The sequence below is a fragment of the Cnephaeus nilssonii genome (genome assembly GCF_951640355.1).
Source record: "Cnephaeus nilssonii genome assembly, chromosome: 5".
NCBI lineage: Eukaryota > Metazoa > Chordata > Mammalia > Chiroptera > Vespertilionidae > Cnephaeus > Cnephaeus nilssonii.
The window spans coordinates 92,727,055-92,750,509 of record NC_137076.1 but is presented as its reverse complement, the minus strand read 5'-3'; the positions used below and the strand labels follow the sequence as shown (position 1 = coordinate 92,750,509).

Genomic DNA, 23,455 nt, shown 5'->3' with positions numbered 1-23,455 from the left:
CCTCTGACTTAGTACAAATCACTTTTATTTACTCAGGCAATACTTCACGGTCCAGTTAACTTCTTAATTAAAGACAGCAAGATGTTCATGTTCCATGCAAGTGGCACGGAAAATACTGTTTTGTGTGCAATGTGTTCAGCTGGGAGTTGAAGCTGTTTTGCTTACTGGGGAGAAGCCACCGCAGCCTTCATTTGGTTTCTAAACTAACCAGAGAGACAGGGCTCTACGCATCGCGACTAAATCATCGTCAGCGGAGCCTCTTCAGGCAAAGCTTATGCTTGTCTGCCATCCCACATTACTTGTTTTTTTTTTCCGTCAGGCAGAGCACGCCAAATCCAGTTTCATCTTCTGTTACTTGTCTGCCTTCTCCCCATTCGTAGTCTGTTTTGTTGTCACTGAGCTTGCTACTATTTCAAACCCACAGACCACGAGGAGAAATGGAGGCAAAGGAGAGAGAAACAAGAAGGGAGGAACAGGGAGTCACGAGTGACTAGAATCCTAAGAAGTCAGCCTAATTTCTGGACTTCCGCATGATGAGATACATACATTCTCATTCTCACAAACCAGGAGCTGCATCCTCAGGGAACCTCAGGGGCTCATTACAGAAACGAGTGAAGAGGTTGGGACAGACAATAGTGACTGGGGGAGTCTGTGGCAAACTGCAGAACAGATGCCCCTCCAAACGAGGCAGCTGCTCCTCGGCTGGTCTTTAGGAAGATCAAACCACTTTGCCAGGGTTTCTGATTTTTTTCATGAGACTCAGAAAATGTAGATTTTTTTAAAAAAATGTCAAATCTCCAGGTATTTAAACATCAGAAACAAATCCATATTAAAAGGAAAACACTGTGAATTAACTATACTTTTGTCGTAAGCCTTCATATCAATAGTTCACTCAATAGCTCATAAGGCAGGTCACAAACTACCTCATTTCACCCTCACAATGAATCTGTGAAGTAGAGATATCCTCTCAGTGATTGGACCAGACATGACTAAGCCCCGTCTGGTATTATCCACTGTTGTTTCCAGTTTCCTTCTTAGAGCTGGTCTTCAGATGTGATGGTAGAATAGTTCATTTAGTGTGTGTCCTCTTCAATCTAATTTCTGAGTGGCATGAAGTCCCACAGCTTTCTTTCTGCTCGCAGATGGAAGTTTTTATAGAGATAAACACTTTCTTATCAACTTTTCTTCCAAAGTGATTACTACCAACCAAATCAATGTGTTGTGACTTTACCAGGGTTGCAACCTTCAATAATGAAATCAGATACAGTATTGAACATTGCAGGGATTGCTTACCCAATCTAATTCATCTCAGATCAATGAAACACAAAAGCAAAATGAAGTCAAGTGTTGCTTCACTAGTTATCCTCACTTAGAGGGGTTGAGTAACCTTGTTCAACTGGGCACTGGGAAAAGCAGGCGGCGCCCCATAAAATAGAAGCAGCTACGACCTATGGAGAAATGATTCTGCAGTTCAGTCTACAGTGAAGAGTCTTCCAGAGGCAGTCAGTCTGTAAGCAATGGTCAGGTACGTCAGAAAGAACCAATAAGCTGCGGATGCCAGGTGGAGAATGGAAAGCTGCTGTGTGTGACGTTCACGTAAGCATCGTGTGAGGTTATGATTCATAAGTATGGCAAAGTCTATTGACTGCCTGTCTAAGAGTCATTCCCAAGACCTTCTTTGCTACCAAAACCTCAATTTTGCTAAACTGGCAATTATCTCTGTGTTTGAGGGAAGGGAAGCCCGATACACTAAGTCACCAGCTTCTAGTTTATTCTTTTGCCTTTCTGATCCAACATACCATATTTTTCCATGTATAAGATGCCCCATGTATAAGATGCCGCCCACTTTTCCAACCCCAAATTAAGAAATCAATATTTTAAACATAAAACAGAACAGTTTTATTTAGTAACTAGGGGCCCAGTGCACAAATTCGTGCACTTTGAAAGGAACTGTGGGCCACGAGGCTGTGGTGAGCACAGGGGCAGGTCTCAGCTCATCCTCCATGCCCCCGCCCAGCCCCTCCCACCGCAGCCCCCCATCCCTTGTCTGCTGGCAGCCCTGCTCCTGCCACCGCCACTCCCACATGCTGATCGTACGGGCCCCGCTTGTACCCGCTGACAGTGTGGAGCGATTGGGGCTGGTGGCAGTGGTGGATGCAAGCAGGGCTGCCAGCCCTGATCGCCCCTCAGGAGCAGGGGGAGGTGGAGAAGCCCTGAGGGGCGATCGGGGCTGGCAGCTGCCACTTGCACCCACTGACAGCACCAAGCAATTGGGGCAGGCACCAGGCGCCGGCAACAGGTGTGAGCAGCAGCTCTGGCACTGGCAGCGGGTGCAAGTGGGGCTGGCACCAGTAGCAGGTGCGAGCGCCCAGCGGGACCGTGGCGTGAGAATAAAGAATTTTCAGTAACCACCAGAGGCTCGCCCTGATGACAGTGACCAGCGCCCCACCTTGGTCTGGTGCCCCTGCTCATCTGCTCCACCATCCAGCTGCAACCAACACCGGCTATGTTCTGTGCGCATCCCCTGGTGGTCAGCGCATGTCATAGCAACCAGTTGTTCAGTTGTTCCACCACAGGTAATGTTTACATACCAGTACTATGATATTATGCAGCATACCACTTTATTCAGCCTCTGTTGCATCACTGCTCTCTTCTTCATCACTATTAGTTCCAGAAATATCAATTTCTTCAAGTTCTATTGTATCACTGCTGTCTTCTGAGTCACTGTCTATATATGTGAGATCATCCTCATAAACTGGTGGCATTTTCTGAGCTAACTTTGTTTGTGTTCTCATGGCCAACCCTTCTCTCCTCATGAAATTGAAGCACCATTTTGCCTTTCCTGTAAAATCAACAATGTTCATTTTGCTTGCAAATATTCTTGCCCGACATTGAATAAGTTTGGTTGACACACATAATCCACTCTGGCACTGCTCCATAATCCAAGTCTTAAGCCCCTCTGCTCCAAGTTTGCCCATTTTGCTGGTTTTCCTCTTAAGGCCTTCTTTTTTGGCATCTTAAGGAGTTGTTCTTCCTGTTTTCTCCACAGTCTGATCATACACTCAGTGAGAGGAGGTCCAAATTATTTCTCTGCAGCTCTATTTCCATGCTCTTTTGCATAGCTGATTACATTCAGTTTGAATTTTGCAGAGTAAGACAATCACTTACTGGTATTTATCTTTTATTTTTTGACATCTTTGTGGGCTCAGAATGCTCCGGTCTCTGTTGCATCAACGCACTCTCCACCTCCACTTCCAATTACGGCATCAGTTGATGTTATTAACAGTAAGTCTCGTGATTGGAGGAAGCCTGTTCGACAAGGTAATGGGCAGCTACACACCCTGAGGCTCCCTCCTCGGCCGACTTCCATGTATATGATGCCCCTCGATTTTCAGTCTAACCATTTTAGAAAAAAATAGCATCCTATACACGGAAAAATATGGTATATATTTTCACTTTTTGTGACAATTCAAAAAAAGACTAATGCTACCGTTGTTGTCATGCCTAATATGTTATCCTCTATTTCTATCTCTGTGGTCATCCAAAAGAAAAACAGTCAAGGTCTATGCCTCGAGCCACTTCTAATCTCTCTCCCCAGCCAACTCAAGACACAGCCCAATCACAGGCAAAAACAATCTTATTCTTTTTTAAGTTGGATAATAAATAAATGGTTAAAAATGATCTTGATAAAATGGCATACACAATTTATTCTTGAAATTATTTAGGTTTTCAAATTGTCTGATTTAATTTATATGAAATTCTAAGAAATGCAAGAGAATGTACAAGACAGAAAGCAGATGGTGGTTGCTTGAGGACGGGGTTGGGGAAGTAGGGAGGATGCCGCAGGATGAAGTCCTGGAGGAACTCTTAGGGGTGACACACGTTCATTATCTTGATTGTGGTGATGGTGTCACAAGTATATACATACGTGAATACTTATCAAATTGTACCCTTAAATATGTATAGTTTATTCTTCATCAGCCATACCTCAAAAAAGCTCTTAAACTTTTAAATATTATTTAGCTATACAATTTTTTACTGTTAATATATTATTTAGAGGAAATAAGTACAGAATAGCATGAAAAATATGTTTTTGTTAAAACAAATTATGGGGGGTCTCTAAAATGTATATACACCCTTTGAATAATTATAAAGGCAGTGTCTATTAAAATACATTTCATTTTCAAAATTGAGCTATCAGCTATTAAAGTGTATATACCTTTTTTAGGGACACCCTGTATACTCATGGCAGATGGCTGGAAAAAATACAATAAATTGTTAGCAGAATCATCACCCGAACCTCCTTGTTATAGTTCCATTCCATTACTCCTTCTAGGATATAGTTTCCTCAAAGATAATGGATACGTTTACAATACTCTTGGTACTTTAAGTGCCCAAGCCAGTATACTGTGAGTTCCAGTTACATTTTATAATCATTGTGTACATAAACTGATTTGTTCTTTTTGATGATTTTAACATCATGGCTTCCTCTCTTTCACCTGGCACACAAGGAAATATATTTGTTGGCAATTCAACAATTGCACTCAGTTTAGTACAACTCAGTAGTTTAGATAGCATTCAGATATAATTACCCACTGCACCAAGTTGCTGAATTTCATTAATTACTCTAATCAATGCACATGAAGCAAATGACGCTTTGGGGAACTTTCCTGCTGCTCTTTGCTTGCAGGTGGATGAGGATCAATCCACGCAAAGCAAATGTATTAATAATCCCCTCCAACCAGCAAATTCCACCACCCACCAGAAAACAAAGAATAAAAACCAAAGAAACAAAAAACAACCAGAAAAGCCACTCCTAAACAAAAGTTAATTTTGACAATATTAGTTAATAAAAACCAGGTATCTAGGAATCACTTCTATCATGGCAAAAGAAGAAGAATGAGAGAAAAAGCTTGGGAATGAGACTGTGGTTAACAGAAAAGCTTCAGAATATATTTCTGAGTGGAAATCCTTGCTCTGCTACTTCAGGACTATGTGGCTTTGGACATACTACCTTTCCAAACTTCAGTTCTTTAATTGAGCTGGGATTACACTCAAAGACTTTAGACTCGAATGCATCTCATTACCTGTGTCATCACCCCCTATGCCACTCTTTATACTCAGCTGATGGCAAGATAGATTTCCCCAGATTTCGATTCCCAAGGAACAATAATTCCTTCTCTCAGCAGAAACTTACCGGTCGGGACTGGATTTCTTTGGCGTAGAGAGGTTGCAAGAATTCTGAGTCTCCTTCTAGCTTTAGACCTTTTTCTGTGATTCTCAAGTTTCCCATTCCATCCTGAAATAGAGGCACAGAGATAACATGAAAATGCAATTAGTCAAACTTTCAAAATATCTCAGGCTTTCATGTTAAAACAAAAACGACTGCCCTCCTTTTTTAAAAGAGAGAGTACAATGAGGGGAGTTGGGACTAAACAAATACATAAAATAGCAGGAGGCATTGTTCAATGCAATTATGCATACTGTCCTCTTTGCTCACTTATTCTAAGAAAATTTTATTCTGAGCAATCTGTAATTCCCCCCCCCCCCCGTCATTCACTTGCCTAGACGAAGGGGGTCCTTTTTGCTAGGCAGTGCAGAAAGAATGGAGGCAGGGGGTGAATGGGAAGAGAGAAGAGGATGATTCCCTAAGTTAAAATCAAAGATCCTTTTTTCTAAAAGTCTATGCAGAAATCACAAACTGGCAGTCTGTTGGTCAAATCCAGCCTACAGACAGGGTGTATTTGGCTCACAACACATTTAGGAAGTCAAATTAGTTACTGACATTTTTCCTAATAGTTTATTCTAGAAATATTAAAATATAGACAAAAGTATACAAGCCGAAGACTCAATTTAAGAAAATAAAGCATACACACACACACATACATACATGCTTTAAAAATGTATTCCTCTATTTTGACATAATGACATTAGAAAATTTAATGATTTGAATAAAAAAAAATTCCAGGTTTTTAGCTACTCGTAAAAAAATGGAATTCCTGGCAAGTCTGAGCCTGTCTTCTACCATCAACTGGACTTAAGCAGCAGCCACCTGCCTGAACCATGCTCCAGCCCATTTCACTCACTCTGCTCACACCCCTGCAGTTTCTCACCGGAATCTACCTGGCACTGCCATGTGCTCTGTACCTCATTACATTCGGCACAGACACCACGTGGGGGGTGGGGGATGGGAGGGATGGACAAGGAGAAAATGGGCACTTTCCCCCTCCCCCCTTCATAACAGCAGTCCAACCTGTGGCTGGGAACACATCTCTCAGGTAATATTGTTCTTTCCTGGATAGCATGCCATCTGTACGTTTCTATTTTGAGTTCTTGTGGGGACAACTCTGCCAAGAGGGCCCCAGACTGAGCATTCAAAGCCAGTGTGAGAGGCCATCGGCTGAAGGGCATATTCATATCACAGCAGCAGCAGGTAGAATCCGCAACAAAAAGAGAAAATGAAAAACTCTTTCTGGAAAGCCTATTTGTGCATATAGCAGTCTCTTGGTATCTGTGGGGGATTGGTCACAGGAACCCCTGCCCTCCATGGATACCAAAATCCACACTCAACTCCCTTATAAAAATGGAATAGTATTTGCATATAATCTATGCTCATCCTTCTGTATACTTTAAGCCATTTCCAGATTTCTTATAATGCCTGATACAATATAAATGCTATGTAAATAGTTGATAGACTCTAATAGTTGTTATGCTTAGGGAATAGTGGCAAGAAAAAGTCTGCACCTGTTCAATCTGACCCAATCATGGTAGCCCTAACTACATAGTACATGTCGGTAGCAATGTAACATTTTCCCACATACTTTTGATCCATGGAAAATTGAATCTGCAAATGCAGAATCCGCAGATATGGAAGGCCGACTGTAATTGTGTGCGGTGAGCCATGGAGAGTCACAAAAACATTAAGTCCCTTTCAGTTCTGGCCTCTGAGACTGTTTGTATCACAGGTGGCACATAGCCAAAGGGGAACAGTAAGGAAGGTACCAGAATGACTAAAGTTTGAGAAATAGTCATCTCATCAGTCAATTAACTCCTTTGCAATAGTAACTTCCCTTGCTTAAATACCTGACTTGTTAGAAAACTCACTACAAACTTGACGAATCTATCATTTCTTATACCTATAGTTTCTTCCTATTATTATTCATCGTCACTTCATTTTTTCAGTTTCCCTCCCAGTCCTTAGTTCTGCCCAAAGATATGTGATGGGAAAGGCCTATTAGTGTGGATTTTTTTTTAATTGGTCTCTATTTCGAGAATATAACACAAAGCAGATTAGAACAGCCAACTGATGTGGTCCACATTAGAATCTCCTTTACAGCTCTGTAACTATCGGACTGGATTTGTACAGCTTGACAACAGCCTCATTGAAACCATTTCACCTTGAACGCCTAAGGAACTGAGGAGCATTATGCTAAGCAAAATCAGCCAGTCAGAGAAAGCCAAGTATCACATGATCTCATTCATATGTGGAATCTAATGAACAAAATAAACTGATGAACAAAATAGATCCAGAGACATAGAAGCATGGAACAGATTGTCGAATCTCAGAGGGAAGGAGGTGGAGGGTAGGTGGGTGGGAAGAGATCAACCAAAGAACTTGTAGGTATACATGCATAACCCATGGACACAAACAATAGTGTGGCGAAGGCCTGAGGGGGAGAAGGGGGCAGGCTAGGAGGGGTCAATGGGGAAAAACGGGGGACATATGTAATACTTTCAACAATAAAGATTTTTTTAAGCTGTGGATATTGCTAAGGTAGGTGCTTTAGGTCAGTTCTGAAGCAAAACTTCCCGCCCAGTAAGATGAATTTAGAAGATCTACGGTTATTTCTAAAGAAATTAGAAAGAAATAGACCATTCCCCCCCTTCACACCTCCCCCCCTCTACTAATGGTAAAACTTCAATATTCTTAAAGGCAAGCATGAGAATTCTAGCAGCTGGGTAGCTGGTCTTGGACGGAGCCAGCACTGTCCAGTGAATGCTCCCCAAGTCTGTAACGTGCCTTTGGGACAGAAGTGGGAGATAGGATCCCACTGCTATCTTGGTGAGGGCCGGGCCTCTGCGGTCCTACACATCATAGCATCACCAGTGCCTCCCCCAGGCCTGGCACATAGGAGTTTCACCAACACATGGCAAATCACATTATCTTCCGAGGCCAATACAGGGTGGCCCCTGTAAGGTCCTTCGGGGAGATAGGGCCTGAGGACAAGGGCAGAGGGTTAGAAATGGAGAATCTCTCTCTGGGCTAGTCCAAGGATTATGGCATTTTCTCTTTATTCTTTATCTGGTCCAGATTGGCTGCTTGAGTATTTCAAATGGACAATTTTCTGTAAAGTGAGTATAGATTAAAGTGATTTTAGAGTGGCAGGACAATAGAATGAAATATTAATTTGTTTCCTTCTTCACATCACTCATGCTAAACCTTGGCCCTTTTCATCACCATTTCAAACAGATTCCTAGGCTTTGTAATCACATGGCTTAGAGATTTTGAGAGCAAAGCAGCCTGAAAGCAGTGTGTGTGTGTGTGTGTGTGTGTGTGTGTGTGTGTGTGTATGTGAGGGGGGGGAGAGGGGAGGGTGGGGGAGGTGTTGGTCTTACCTATTGTACAACTCTGGTTGAATGGATTGTGCCAGGTGTGCTGGGAAGGGAGGCAAGAAAGAGAAGAGGAGACTTTTCCCGGCTGAGGGTGGACAGGAGGTCTGCGATTCCCATGAGTTCTATAGACCACTGTCCCCCCAGTGTCCCCAGGAGGGAAGTGGGCTCCAGACAGTCCAAGGTTTCCCTCCCCCAGGAATAGCAGAGACGTCTCTTCTCTGGACCTAAAGGGACCATGTGGATCGGACCACAATTCTCTCAGCCATCGCCAATGAGAGACAGTGACTGGTGGGCCCAGGAGCCTTCCCACTGTGCAGGGGACGTCCTGAAGATCCTAGTGATGTGGAATGCCCTGCTGGGCCTTGTGGGAGGGGGCCGGGAATCGGGATTACATTGATTTGAAGAGAGTACTATTTTGTGCTCCTCTGAATTTCCTGCTCCATCAGCATGAACAGGTTTTTAATTTCGTCAGCACATTTTCAAGCTGGAAGAAATGCCAAGTCCTATTTCAGTCAGCAGGTCCCAAGGCTCTCTCCTGCCAGAGCACTTTTACTGGCAGGCGCTCCTTAGTTTGGATTAAAGCAATTTTATCTAGACACAGACTTTTTAGAAGGTAAGCTTCCTGAGGGGTAGGGTTTTTGTCCGAAGTAGTTTCAGTTTCTAAAACATTGCTTAGCTCAGAGTATGCAATCAGCAAATACTTGCCACGGGAAAGAATTGCTTCCTTCTGAGTGCTGCATTTTGAAAGGTGATTATAAAAATGATAAAACCTAGGCCTATCCCTTGGGTAGATTCTAATATATTAGAGCATGCATTCTCAACTAGTGTGATACAGCCCCCAAAGGGGGGAACATTGGTGATTGGGGGGATGTGAACACCCATGCGGTAAGCTCTCTGACATTGGTCTTAGCAATGTTTTCTTAGATTTCACTCCAAAGGCAAAAATGAGCAAATGGAATTACATCAAACTAAAAAGCTTTTACACAGAGAAAGAAACCATTAACAAAATGAAATAGGAGAAGATATTTGCAAATCATATGTCTGAGAAGGGGTTAATATCCAAAGTATAGAAAGAAGTCCTACAATTCAATAACAAAAAGAAACAATTCAACTGAAAAATGGGCAGAGGATCTGAATAGACATGTTTCCAAAGAAGACCTACACACAGCCAGCAGCACATGAAAAGATGGCACTTACATTTTATAACAGCTTATAAAGTTGCTTTTAACAATTTATAGAGCCAAGGCCATAGTATTGGAAGCATTCTGTACTTCCTGGTTGCCAGCAGCACTATATGGATGGGCATTCCTTGGTCTGTACTTTTCCTGGGGGTGAACCAAAGAGCCAAAGAGGAGGGATGGCTCCCACATACACGCACACAGGCAATAAGCCTAATTCTCTTTATTTCCAAATTGCTTTATTTCTCCTTGCCCTTTAGGGCATTCCTATCAGTCCTTTGGAAACCACTTTTTCTCAGTCACTGGAACGAACAGACACACACACACACACACACACACACACACACACACACACACTTGGGTACATTGGCTAAGAATATGAGTTCTGAAATCAGATTGCACGGGTTAAATGCTGGCTCGACCACCTCACTTGTTGGTACCCTTTCTACAGCTCACTCTTCCTTAAATCATCAAGATAATTACTATATCTTCTAAATTTGAGGGATACATGAGACAATCCATGTGTATCAGTCCAAAGAGGCTAGGTAATATACCATAGTAACAACAACAACATTCTCAATGGCTTCAAACGAGTAAGATTTAATTCTTACCCAAGCTACATGTGTGTGGAGGGTTAGCAGAGAAGTCAGCCTATAGGATGACACAGGAGCGACCATTTGAACACTTGGCTTCTCTCTGTGTCTTTGGAGACACGTAGGATTGTATTCCCCACTAATGAAGGTTTTGGCCATGAGATATGCTGTGGCTGGGAACTGTGAGCATAAATGAACTAACTTGCAGCAGGTGCTCTAGCAGCCAGGGTGTGCTTGCCCGGCTCTCCTATTAGTTCTTCCCTCTATCTGATTGAAAGCTTCTCACAGGCGAGGGCGGTATCTTCCGTGTCTTTTCGTCCCAGCCACCTATCATAATCCCTGACACAGAGCAGACAGACAGTCCAAAGTGACTGAGGGGAGGAAAAGTCTGCTGTCGGCCACAGAGAACCGTGAGGGCAGCTTCCAGATGAAGCTAAGCCTACCTGGTGAGTCCACGCCCCCGGGGTACCACTTACCCAGACCAGAGCTGCTCTTGCTGGCCATTTGGGAAATCAGCCAGATCAACACAGGGATGGCTGTGCACCTCTAGACATCAATGCAAGATTAGCCTTCAAGAATGTTTGCGAGGAAGTATAAACACATCACATGGAATCATGAGAAAAGCATGGCTCTCAGGTGCCAGCCTCAACCTTCTGCTGGCTCTCAGTGCAAACCCGGACAAGCCTCGCTCTCGTCTGCTTCCTCTTCCCCCCCACCCCCCGCCCCTCGCTTAATGGCAGCTACGCAGCATAAACATGAAGGTCTTTTCCTCTTAAAGAAAGTCCTCTTCTACAATGCACAGGAATGGGATGTTCTTCAGATGACAGATTCCAGCTGCTACAAGACACCCGGGCCCACAACTCGGAAATGCTGCAATTAGGCAGTTTTTGCCCAACTAAACAAAACAAAAAATGCCACAGCTCTTAAAAATCACTCCAAATGCACACCCTGATTCTGAGAGGATTTAGGCATAAAAACCAATGGTAGCACAGCGTTCTGAAACAGAAACGTGTAAGCAACCTTTAAAAAGAGACATCGGCGGAGAATTTATCGATTGTCGGGCAGGAAGAAAATGAGAGATGGATACCAAAATGCAACTGGTCGCATCCCCTGTCCCAGGTGAAAAATGTGATCTCATGCGTCCCGAGCTATTGTTGATAAAGGTGGGGACTCATTTGTCTTTAGCCGACACCGAAGAAAACAAGTGAAATATGACCAGGCCTCTGTGGAGTGTTCAGATGAAATCCCTACAATGGCCATCCGGCCGCTGGGCGAGCGGTTCCTACCAGTACAAAGCCTGATTAACACACGGGCCCGAGTGATATTAAAAAATGCACGCTGTGAAAATCCCTCCCCAAATAGATTCTTTCTCTGGAGTAAAACACCCGAGGGAGCTACCTGTTCTGTCTTCTCTCTGTTTTCATTAGGAAAAGGTGTCAGTTGTACACGACAGTGTCTTTTATGAGACCGCGAGTTATAGCTTCAAAGGGCCCAGTGCCTCTCTGATGCTTGTGAGAAAGGTTTAGAGGGATGAGTTCAGAAACAGGAAGGCTAGTATGTGGACTCCTGGCACTAGAGCCTTCTTACCTCTTAATTTGGCCCTTCTGTTCAAGTTTTGATGTCCAAATTGGCCTGCCAAAGCTTAGTAACAGATGTATTGCAGTCCTATAGACGTCTTGCCAGTTTCTACAATTACCTCGAGCCTTAAACTAAGGAGAAGCAGTAGCAATCCACAGGTGATATCTATTCCTGCTTCTCTGGCACGTACCCCTGAGGCCTAATGTTCTTCTCATGTTACATGCAAGGGTTCTTGAAACAGTGGGGCAGCACAGGAAACTATCAAACCCTCGGAAAATCCTGTCTGCTCAGTGAACAAAGGCATGTACTGTCTCTTTTATTATTCAGCATCACACAGCCAGAGCTCTGAAGCACTATGAAGAATGAGGCAGCATCAGAAAGGAGAGGGTGAGGAAAGAGGGGAGGGTATACCTCAGGCAGGAGGAGCAAGAAGTTGTCTCAGAAGAAACCTAAAAGAAGTGCGGGAGTCACCATGGGAGATCCGGGGGAAGGGAGACTGAATCTGGTACATTGAGGAACACCGAGAAGACCTCTGTGTCAGATAGAGGGCAGTAGTAGATGAGCTCAGGCTGGAAGGGACCAGATTTACAGAGCATCTTGGAGAAGTTTCTATGGCATAGTCTGGATTTATTCTACATTTGATCAGTGCCAATGGAGTATGTTAAGGATGGGCATGATGGGAACTGGTTTACATTTTAATTTAGATAAATTCCAACATGACTTCACAAGAGTCCAAAACTTTGATGTACTTACTGACTACCTTAGAATTCATTCCAAAAGTAGTGTTCTAGTAAAAAAAACTTGATAATGGGTTCTACAATTTTGTTCAACTGAAATAATTATTTTGGAATAGATTTCCCACTTCCTTTGCCTAGCCAAATTCATAGAGCCCAATGATCAAGAACATGAGTTATGAAACCAAAAAGACCCATTTTGGGGTCCAGGTGCCACCACTTACTAGTCATCAGACCGCCCTTGAACCTTTTGCATCTATAAAATGGGGATCATTATGCCCTTCTTTGAGGAGTGTGTGTGTGTGTGTGTGTGTGTGTGCATGTGCACATTTGATCTGCTTAGCAGGGTGCCTGGCACATGCAAATATTCAATAGCGCCCTATACTGAACCATCCATCACCCCCCAGCTCCCACATCCATCACCTTCTTCCTTCCTTTTCTGATTACCTTCTCTAATCTATGGCAGTCACACTCTGCCACACACTATTTAGCACTTCCTTGATTTGATGTGCTCTGAGAGGCTTGAGCAAGAGAAAGGAGAAAGAGGGTCAATGACAGAGCTGCCAATGTCAAGAGGATGCACAAGGCAGGAGATAAGGGGGGCAGGTATGAAGAAGCAAAAAGCAGTCTGCCACTAAATTTGTTTCAGACAGTTTCTAAGAGAAAGTGAAGGGATTAGAACTCGCCCGATATCTTAAAGCCAGCAATTCAGGAGGAAAGGAAAGGAGAAGGGCTGTCTTAGGGTTTGTAAAACATTGAGACTGCCTTCCTCTCTGCAAAAGATAGCACTTTAATGATTTTAACTGCATATAATCAAATCATCAAATATTAAAAGACTGAAACTGGTTAAAAGGATTCCATTTACCTTTTATTCCCATTTAATTTGTATGCCAGATATTTCCCACACCCTCCATCCATCCCTTAAGAAGGGGAACTGAACTTTTTAAGAGACCTAGAAGTGGGGAAATTCTCTGTGCAAGAAGAACAGACAGCATAGGAGATCAAGAATATAAAGCAAACCAAATCAAATCACAGCCATTTTTTAAACTTTCTTTGGGATAGTAACTGTGGTGGCTAATTTTGTGTGTCAGTGTGATTAGGCCATGCCGTGACCAGATATCTGGACAAACAGTATTCTGGGTGTGTTGGTGAGAGCATTTCTGGATGAGGTTCACATCTGAACTGGTAGATGCAGCAAAGCAGATTGCCCTCCCTAATGTGGGTGGGCCTCATCCAATCAGTTGAAGGCCTGAAGAAGGCTGACCCTCCCTTGAGTCAGGGGGAATTTTTCAGATTTGAACTGAATCATTGGCTCTTTCTAGTACCTCAGCTTACTGTCCTTTGGACTGGAACTTAAACATCAGTGGTCTGTTTTCTCCAGCCTTAGGACTCAGACTACAACTGCATCATCAGCTCTCCCGAGTCTCCAGCTGGCAGGCTATAGATTCTGAGACTGGTCAGCCTCCATAATCATATAAGCCAATTCCTTATAATAAATCTCTTTACACACACACACACTCACACACACACACACACACACACACACACACACACACACCCTATTGGTTCTGTTTCTCTGGAGAACACTGACTAATACAGTAATAGAGAATTTTATCCCCAGATTCAGTTTACAGAAAGAGAAGTATATCAGAAAAGCAAGTGAGCACGACTTTGAATGAAAAGAAACATTCATAAAGAATTCTTCCACGTTACATAATCTCCACATCCGCCACTCACTCCTTACAGATGTGAACCAACCCTTCTCTAGGAGAGAACATGAGACTTTCTTAGCTTTGTTTGGGGAAATGGCCACCATTGTCATAGACTATTCGTCACTTCTGCTTCCCAGGAGAGGGAAACCCCATTATGTGACAGTATCAAGAGTTCTCAAGCACTAAGTTAAAACTTTCCCTTGGATCTCTGCCAGAAAAGGTTGCCAGGCTTGAGTTTATAATGTGGTCATGTAAGAATGAGTGATATCACAACTACAAAGAGCTTAGAGTAATCTTGCCCTTGCTGGCAATGGGGCTAACCACAGATTCTGAGAAATTAGCTGCTTAATACATGTGAACTTGTCAGGCAATTTGGTAAGTAGGCAACCAGAAGTTTGAAGTAGGATGCTCCTTTTGGTTAAGTGTCTATTCCACGTGCTTACAGAAGGGTCTTGAGAGGTTTGCCTTTGTTTTATTAATGGCTCTCTCTTTGTTTTATTAATGGCTTATACTTTGTGTATAAGCCAGACCTAGTGAGTCAGATTCACTTTCTCCTACATTCTCTACAACACACGTATGTCAAAGAGGCTAACCAACAAGCAAGCTCCCTCTCTTAGACTCACAACATGGCAGAAAGAAAGAGATGCATAAAAGGAGAAGAAAGAACACAAGGGTCCCTCGGGTCACATTGTGGCTAAGAAGACCTTGGGTTAACAAAAAATGCCCATCTGAGGAGCACCTCTGCTGTTCGGGAATGTCGGATGTACCCGTTACGGTAACAACTTTTTGCACGAGTATAGCTCTTCATATTAAAAAAAGGAAAACTTGTCCCCAAAGGTTACATGGCACATCTTCCTCATTTACTAGCACTTTCCATTTGGGCTCCAATCCTATTATTCAGGAGATATGAACTGGCCAGTGGGAACATTTCCAGCAACAATATTTCAGAATTAAAATCTAATTTAACCAAGATGACCCCTAGAAATTACAGAGCTCAGGTAAAAGGAAACCCTTTATCATAAAGGGCCATGCGTTATTCATTCCACCGAGAGTGTGCTGGGAAAAGTCGCCAATCATTTTTTATCATCTAAGCCACCTTTCTCATCACACAGTGCCTTGTAATGGGCAAGCAGTGAAAAGAACGGCATGTCAACTAGCTGATATATGTGTGAGAATGAGCCCAGGTCCGGGAAACACAAAAAAAGTCATTTCAGAGTGACTGAATAGCTTGGGAAAAGTCACAGTTTAAGCAAGTAATTATACAATGAAGATATTAGCTTAGGGAATAACTCAATGCTTTCAGATTTAAAATTGTCTTTTTTTTTTTTTTTTTTTACAGAGCAGTGAAATAGCAGCTTTACTATCAAAAAGACCATTCCCACATGCCAGTTCTATTCTATATTCCTTACGTGACCTTGAACAAGACACTTAATATTTTGCACCTCTGCTTCCTCTTCTATAAAATACAAGTAAACTACCTAGGTGGGTGGGTGTGAGTACTTAACATGTTTGTCACCTAGCATAGAAAGTGGCAAGCTGTGGGTGTTTTATAAATGTTCTGTCCTTTCTTTCAGTTAAAAGTTGAAATAGATTTGGCCTTAGCATGCTCTGTCTTTTTAGGGGGGAAAAAAAAACAAAAACAAAAAACAAAAAAATAAAAAGCCCACCCTGCTCCTGTTAAAGGGAGAGATTCTTGAGGCTGGGCTTATTGCAGCTTTTCTCTCTCTTTCATAATAACGTCAGGTGCCAGGGAACGAGTTCTTCAGTGGATCCAGACGGAAGCCCACAGTTATTTCCCTGAGGTCCAGGCAGGCACGTGGGAATCACCCAGTTAGTTTCTGTATATTGGAAAGACCTGATTTCCGAGTTGCCAATTTCAGACGAGTGTAAGTATTCAGAGAGTTTCTTTCTGTTGCTGTAGATTTAAGCTTCAAATCCTGAAATACAGCACAGCCAGGCCGAGAAAGCAACTCTCACAGGTACCGGGCAACTCCCTCTCCCCCTGGCTTTAGCTCCAGTCTGGGCGATGGTGCGATGAGACTCACTCTAAACTCTGTCCCCGCGTTAAGAATGTCGGCAGAGCTGCCTCAAAGCTGTCTCTAATCTCCAAGCTTTGCAAACTTGAGAAAGAGAAACTATAACGGGCAGCAGGGTTTTACTGAAAGTCAATACCTAGAACACTGTATCAATTATTTAGAAAACGAAAGTCACATCCAAACCCGACATTGTAAACACACTGGCTGGCCTGGCAGGTAGAGAAGAGTGCATCTCAGTCTAAATGGATGGAGCGGCACGCAGCTCAGCTTTTGAGGGTCACAACCACACCCTTGACATCCCACATAGCAAGTACAAGGTACCAGGCTGCTTACGGAGCTACTGCCCTCAGGCCAGCGGTTAGGAAATACAGAAGGAAAGAAGGAACCCAAATTTACCCTTGAGATTGACTCCACTCACAAAGGAAGGAGTGGAACTCCTTGGCTTCCTTCTCCTTTTGGTTGTTCGTGAACAAAGACAGAAAAGAGCAACCTGTGAAGAACCGTGTGTGTAGCATTTCAGATGACATCCTGCGTCCCCTGCAATTTGTACCAGTCCCCTCTCCTCAACCTCAGGGTGAACGCCTTCCCTCTCCGTCAGACAGCTATGATTTGTCTTCTAAAAGTGCCGCAGTCTGACTCCTGTTAAATATCAAGCACGTGCAGAAGGAACATTTCTGTCTAAGTCAAGTCCATGAACGTGTGGGTTCAGAGGAAGGACACAACTCCATGCCAGCCACCCTGGCCTTCTTCCTAGTCCTCCAACCACAGGTCCAGCCCCCAGGCCTTTATATTTGCTGTCCTCTTGCTAAAATGCTCTTCCCCAAGCTCTCTGCACAGCTGGCTTCGTCACTTAATTCAGGTCTTTGCTCAAACATTACCTAATACACGAAGCTTTCTCTGGCCACACAATCTAAGACAGCACCCCTTTCTCCATCTATGCGGGTGCACTGCTCAATATCCAATAGCCCACTCCTATGTACTTGAGGATGGTTGGTACCCCCTCTAAAACATGGCTCCGTGGAGAGAGAGACACTGCTTTGTTTATTACTGGAACAATGCCTGACATATAGTAGGAGGTCAGTAAGTAAATAAAAAAATATGTTATCTTTGACAAATCACTAAAGCTGCCGTTTTTTTTTTTTCTTATGGATAAACTAGAGGCCCGATGCATGAAAATTCATGCAAGAGTAGGCCTTCCTTCCCCCCTCTGTGAGCACCAGCTTCCCTCCGGAACCCAGGGCTTCCCTCCTCCTGCCACTGGCAGACACCCGGGAACAGGGCTGGCTTCCTCTGGGCCACCCGCAGGCACCTGGGACCCCAGCTGGCTTTCCCCGGGCCGCACGCAGGCACCCGGGACCTGGCTGGCTTCCCTCCAGCCACGGCTTCGTCAGGAAGGACATCCGGAATGATGTCCAGTTTAATTAGCATATTACCCTTTTATTATTATAGATTAAATAATGCTACTGAACGCCTTTAAGTTTTGCAAAGAAATGAAAACACTTTGAAAAACTGCTTGATAAATCCTAAAATTCACAATTAGTAATTGCTTCTATCATCTTTATTGTTAACCAGCTCGTCCATCACAGTGCCAGGTAGCAATGGATTTTGAAGCTTTGCCTTGATTTGTAAACTTGTCCGAGAGTGGGCAGACCTCTAAAAAGCAGTAATCATATTTTATTTTATTTTTCTTTAGGCCTGACTTAAAGTAGACACAATAAATTCTTGTTGATTGGCAGATGGATAAGTGGATGGATGGAGTAAATAAGACGCCTTAGTGGACATGTAAAGGAAAGGAGATGGGAATTAAGACAAACACTAGATGTGTAACAGAGCAGCACCTGAAGGCTCCCAAACCAGGCACCCTGAAAAATATCTGGATGGAGCCCCAGTCCAGAGGTCCGGGCTGAATCACTGCTCAAAAATCAATAAAACTGTCATGATTAATCACATGCTCATAAACTAGAGGTCGTGCATGAGCCATGAATCCTCTGGGTTAAATGACAACAGATACAAGGCCCTCAGGAGAGATGAGAATTCCTGTACCTAAGGATATGGCCAGCCCAAGGCCTGAAGGCAATGGCAGGGTCATTTCGTTAGAGTGGAAATAAATACGCTGATGTAACTGGCTTATCAATGCATGGTCAGAAACGACACTGGATTCAGTCCTGGGTGGAGATCTCTTGATAAAATGGCATTCTCTCGAATCACATTTACTTTTTACATCTTATGAAATCCATCCTAGAGCTGGGAGAGCCACTCATGCCAGCAATTTGTTGTCTATGGCTCTGGTTCATGAAAACAGCTGAGACCAGAATTAACTGAATGCATATCTAAATATAAAACTAAAGAATTTTAGAGCAAGAGATTGCCGTGGAGACCATGTAACCCAACCTTGCCATTTAACAGAAAAAGAAACTGGGGCTCAAGGCCCTGCGGTGACCTGCCCACAGTCACACAAGTATTAGTAGCAGGACTGAAGTCATGATGTGGGTCTCTGACTTCTTGCCCCATGTTCTTTCCCCTTTACCTTTCTGTCAGTACTGAATTATACCCCAGTCAGACCTTTTGAAGTGACCATGCAATAGAATACAAAATATCAAGCAATGAATGAAAACAAGGTCCTTATCTTCCTCCAGAAATTTAAGTCATCAGGAAGAATGCCCCAGATATACAAAAATAGTAACATTCCTTCAATTACTTAGAATTTATTTTAGAGCCAGAAGAATCCTTAGCAATTATTAAGTACAATTCCCTAATTTTATAGATGATGCAATGGATTTCAGGGAGGTTACTTTCCCAGTACCACACAGCCTTTTAAAATGAAGACCCATCTATCTAATAAAATTATTTTTACACTATTATATATAGGTCGTCCAACTGTCTGGGTATATGGGTTGTGAAGATGCTTTGAAAAAAATTCTTTTTCATTCTAAGCAAGTCAAATGGATCTTCTAGCAAAAAATGATACAATGGAGGCCAAGGGCACCTAGCACCTAGGGAAAACACTCTAGAAGTGATGTCATTTTCTCTACAACCAAAAATCAATTCTATTTTTCATCCAACATGTGAAACATACCTAGGTCAGATGCAAGTCTCCAAGCCAGTGTTTAATATGGGGCTCAAGGAGCTGGATGAACTTGCCCATGGCCTGACCTCGAATTGACGACTTAATTTTTTATTGGATGGATTGATGGATAAGTGAATGAACAGAGCCAATAAAAGGCATCTGGCAGTTATTAAAAGGAAAGGGAATGTATTTTACATTTATAGCACATCTTGTTGTAGACAAGCCACATTTCAAGTTCTCCGTAGCTTTACATGTGGCCTGTGGCTACGATATTGGACAGTACAGATTTAATCCTTTTCTACTCTTTCCTATTTTCCAGAATTTTAATTTTTGAAAACTTCTAGCAAGACTCCAAATCACTTTGATCACACAGTGTGCAGTGAGCTGCACAATCTTTTTCACCCCACAGCACTGGAATTTAATACTTTATTCCTTCGGTTCGTTCCTGCCTAAAAGATTGCTATTTCAGTGCCAGCAGCTTCACTGATTTCCCCAACTCAGCATCTCAAGGTCAGGGATGTGGGGCCCAGAGCATCAGAGTCTTCCTACCCCCTAGCAGCCTCTTTCTTTATCCATTGGTTACTGACCAGTCCTCATAGGTTTTTGAGTTTAAAGCCTTAGTTAATGCATTAGACTTAAGGATATGTAAACTTTCCACATGGGTGAAACTAAGCTACAGGTCCATGGTGGAATTTCAAACACCAATACTCTAGGTAAGAGAAAAAAAAATACTTATTTTTGTTATGGAACTTCTCTATGCTTTGATATCATATTCATTATCGTAACCTTCTCCTTAACATTGTAGAATCCATTCTATTATTGTGTCCTCTATTTATCCTATGACAAAGCCAATGTCCCAAGACATTTAGAGATGTGTTCTAACCATGCTCATGGAAAACTGCTAGTGGATGGGTTGGAATTAGCTCCCCGAGCTATCGTTTTGTTACTTTATGGTGTTCCTCTCATCCAATTCTCAGAGTACTGTATTCTTATACATATATAGTGTTCTGTAGGTATGGCTTTTGAAGGCAATAAAACCCAAGTGTTAATATCTAATGGGCCTCTTAAAACCTTGAGCAAGTTCATTAGTCTCCTGAGATTTAGCTCTTAGAATTTTCTAAAAAGCACAACTGGTTTTCAGTAGTGGAAACTGCAAGGTAAGTAAAGTATCCAACATTATTCCTGGGAGAGAACAGAGTCAGAAAATGTTGATCCAGAGATTCCAAGAGAATTTGAATAAAATATTTTTTCCCTACTATCTGTTCACTGTCTATGGGGTGAGTATTCTGGAGGACATACTCTGAGAAATGCTGCATTATGCACCCAATGACATAGAAAATAAGTGAGTTAAAGGTAAATTTTTACTGCCCATTTTACCTCCATTACTGTTAGTTCAGTTCATTAAAACAAAATTTAGATGAAGTATCTATGGCTGGGCTATCACCTTTTTTTTTTTTTTTGATTGCTCTTAAATGTTTTTAAACTGTTGGTTGTAAGATTCTGAGGCCAGATACTAGGTAATCAATCAGAGACACTTTCCAAAAAAAAAAAAAATGCTTTTCAAATTGTGAAATGCCCTGGGTTCTTGTACCAATGGGTTTTTAACTTACGGAGATGCCCGAGTGATGATATGGAGAGGCCAAAGCCATTGAAAGGAGAAATTATGATTTACTTTCCCTGAGAGAAGAAGGGGCACACCTCTCCATGCAGGGCCACATGGGGAGGCACCCGGCTTAGTCAGAGAGGAGTAATGGGGGAGCCTAGACCAGAGACTTTATTGGGTGTTCCTCACTCAGGCAGAGTCAACAGTTTAGGGTTGGCTAGTTTGAATAATTCTAGTAGACTTTGGGCTCTAGGGTGGTCTCTAATTGTCTGGTAAGTGGCCCTGGGATGATTTAGGGCCTGGGGGAGGGGTGGGGCTGGAGGGGAAATTGGGTTGGTAAGTGAGGGATAGAGAGGGTTAGAGAAGGAGAAAGGTGAGGCAAGTGTAGAGAACGCTGGCACCGGCTACAATAGCACTAGCTAAGGAAAACTCTGCCCTTTTCCTCTTCTCCTTGGATTACTAAAATGAGACTGTCTCCGTGACTAACTAACTGTATAGATGACTCTTCATTCTCTGAGTGTGACAAGGAGAGGGAAAGCCCCTCTAGTGTGGTGTAGCCAGTGAGTTCTAATGGGTTATATTGTGTTTGGGAGAATAACCTTGTTGTCTGAATGCATCGTGAGTCTCACTTGCTAAATGGACCGGGTCTACCACAGTATTATATGAAAACATATACATACTAAACAAATGTCGTATTATGTTGGTACCGATCTAGTCAATGGGGCTCAACAATACCAAAGGATTCCTTAAAAGTAAAAATAGGATATAGAAAGAACTGAGTCTAAAATGTTCTTTCCAACTACTTCTCAGTTCATTTAGCACTGACAATTGTATGGGTTTTCCTTTCTTTTTTTTTCTACTTAAGTTCACTGCATTAACACTCCTCTAAAATCAGTGTTGCTTGCAGTTCAAGGATATTATGAGTTTCAACAAAGCTTCTTGTAAGGAGATAAAATATCTTTCTCTAGAAACAAAAAACAACCCTGTTAATCACAGGGATTCAGGTTCAGGTTTGTTTTGGGACAAACCTGTTACTTAGAACTTAGATTGGTGATGTCAGCTGGTCTGGATGTGTATTTTGTTTTTAATATGTTTTTATTGACTTCAAAGAGAAAGCGAGGAGCGGGAGGAAGAGAGGGAGGGAGAGGAAGAGAGAGAGAAAGAGGGAGGGAGAGAGAAACATTGATTGGCTGCCTCCTGAAGAGGATTAAGCCTGAAACCCCCGGCATGTGCCCTGACTGGGAATTGAACCATCGACCTCTTGGTTCACTGGGTGAGTCCAACCGAGTCACACCGGCCAGGCCTGACAAGCATTTTTAAAAGGACAGGATTTAGTTTACTTATCAGGTGACACCTGATTAGGATTCCCAGCATCATCTTTATCACTAAAGCAGCCTGGATGGGTTCTCCCCTGGGGTTACAATTTTCATCTACAGTTCTGCTACAGAAGCTCGGGATTTACCATCCACTGTGTTTGGATTCCTCCGTGTGCAGCATTTGGCTACAGAAGCACTACCCTAGGCCCTATTTCCTTGAAAGCATTTTTCCTTTGTCCAGTGCCAGATATGGTTCTTCTATGCCCTCATCTCAAAATTAATTTCAAATGCCTCCCTTTAAAAGTTTTAAACTTTAAGTCTGCTTATAGCCGTGTTTGAACATAATGATTACACTAGAATTTAGTCTTTCTGGGCGTTAGGGGTGAAAAATGATGACTGAGGCTTTCCTTTTTTAATCTCTTCTAATCCACTCCCTTCCTCAGCTCTTTATCAAATTAAGTCTGCTCCCTCGATGGCGCACTGACCTCTGCACACCCAGTTCCTATCTGGAATGCTTTCTTTTTCACTTACATAAGGATTTTTACTAATGTTTCAAAGATTAACTCAAGACTCACTTTTTTTGCTGGGTTGAAATGTCCCGGAACTGGAACTGAAGGTGTTGAAAGATGGGCTTGAAGATTCCGCAAATCCCCATGCCATCCTCTCACGCCCCAAGTTCAAGTAGCAGTTAACGTAGGGGACTACTCGGAAATGATGGGGTTCCTCGCATGGTTTGCTGGGAAGTCACGTGGAGCCCTGGGCTAGCCAAACCTATGGGGCTTTGGTGATGAGAAAGAGGCGGCAGCTGGCTGATGCCTTCAGCCAGGGCCAATCACTACAGTGCAGATGCATTGCCTCTCTGTCTGATTTCTTGCTCTGTGGCCCGGGGAACCTACTTTTCACGCACCCTATTAAAAAAAAAAAGTGCTGCATCTCCTGCACGTCTCTCTTTTCTCCTTCTTTCTGTTTTACTCAGGTTTGGCCACTTTCTCCACCAGCTTTATTGCTCCTCTTTCTGGGGCCCA

At 42.9% G+C, this 23,455-nt stretch overlaps 1 protein-coding gene across 1 annotated transcript in view; it reads right to left on the bottom strand.

Moving 5' to 3' along the window:
* SGCD (sarcoglycan delta) overlaps positions 1-23,455 on the bottom strand; it is a 293,989-nt gene that overhangs the window by 143,416 nt on the left and 127,118 nt on the right. Inside the window, exon 3 of the mRNA XM_079771674.1 lies at positions 5,198-5,299. Within this exon, the coding sequence (XP_079627800.1) occupies positions 5,198-5,299 (102 nt within the window). The remainder of the gene's footprint in view (positions 1-5,197; positions 5,300-23,455) is intronic.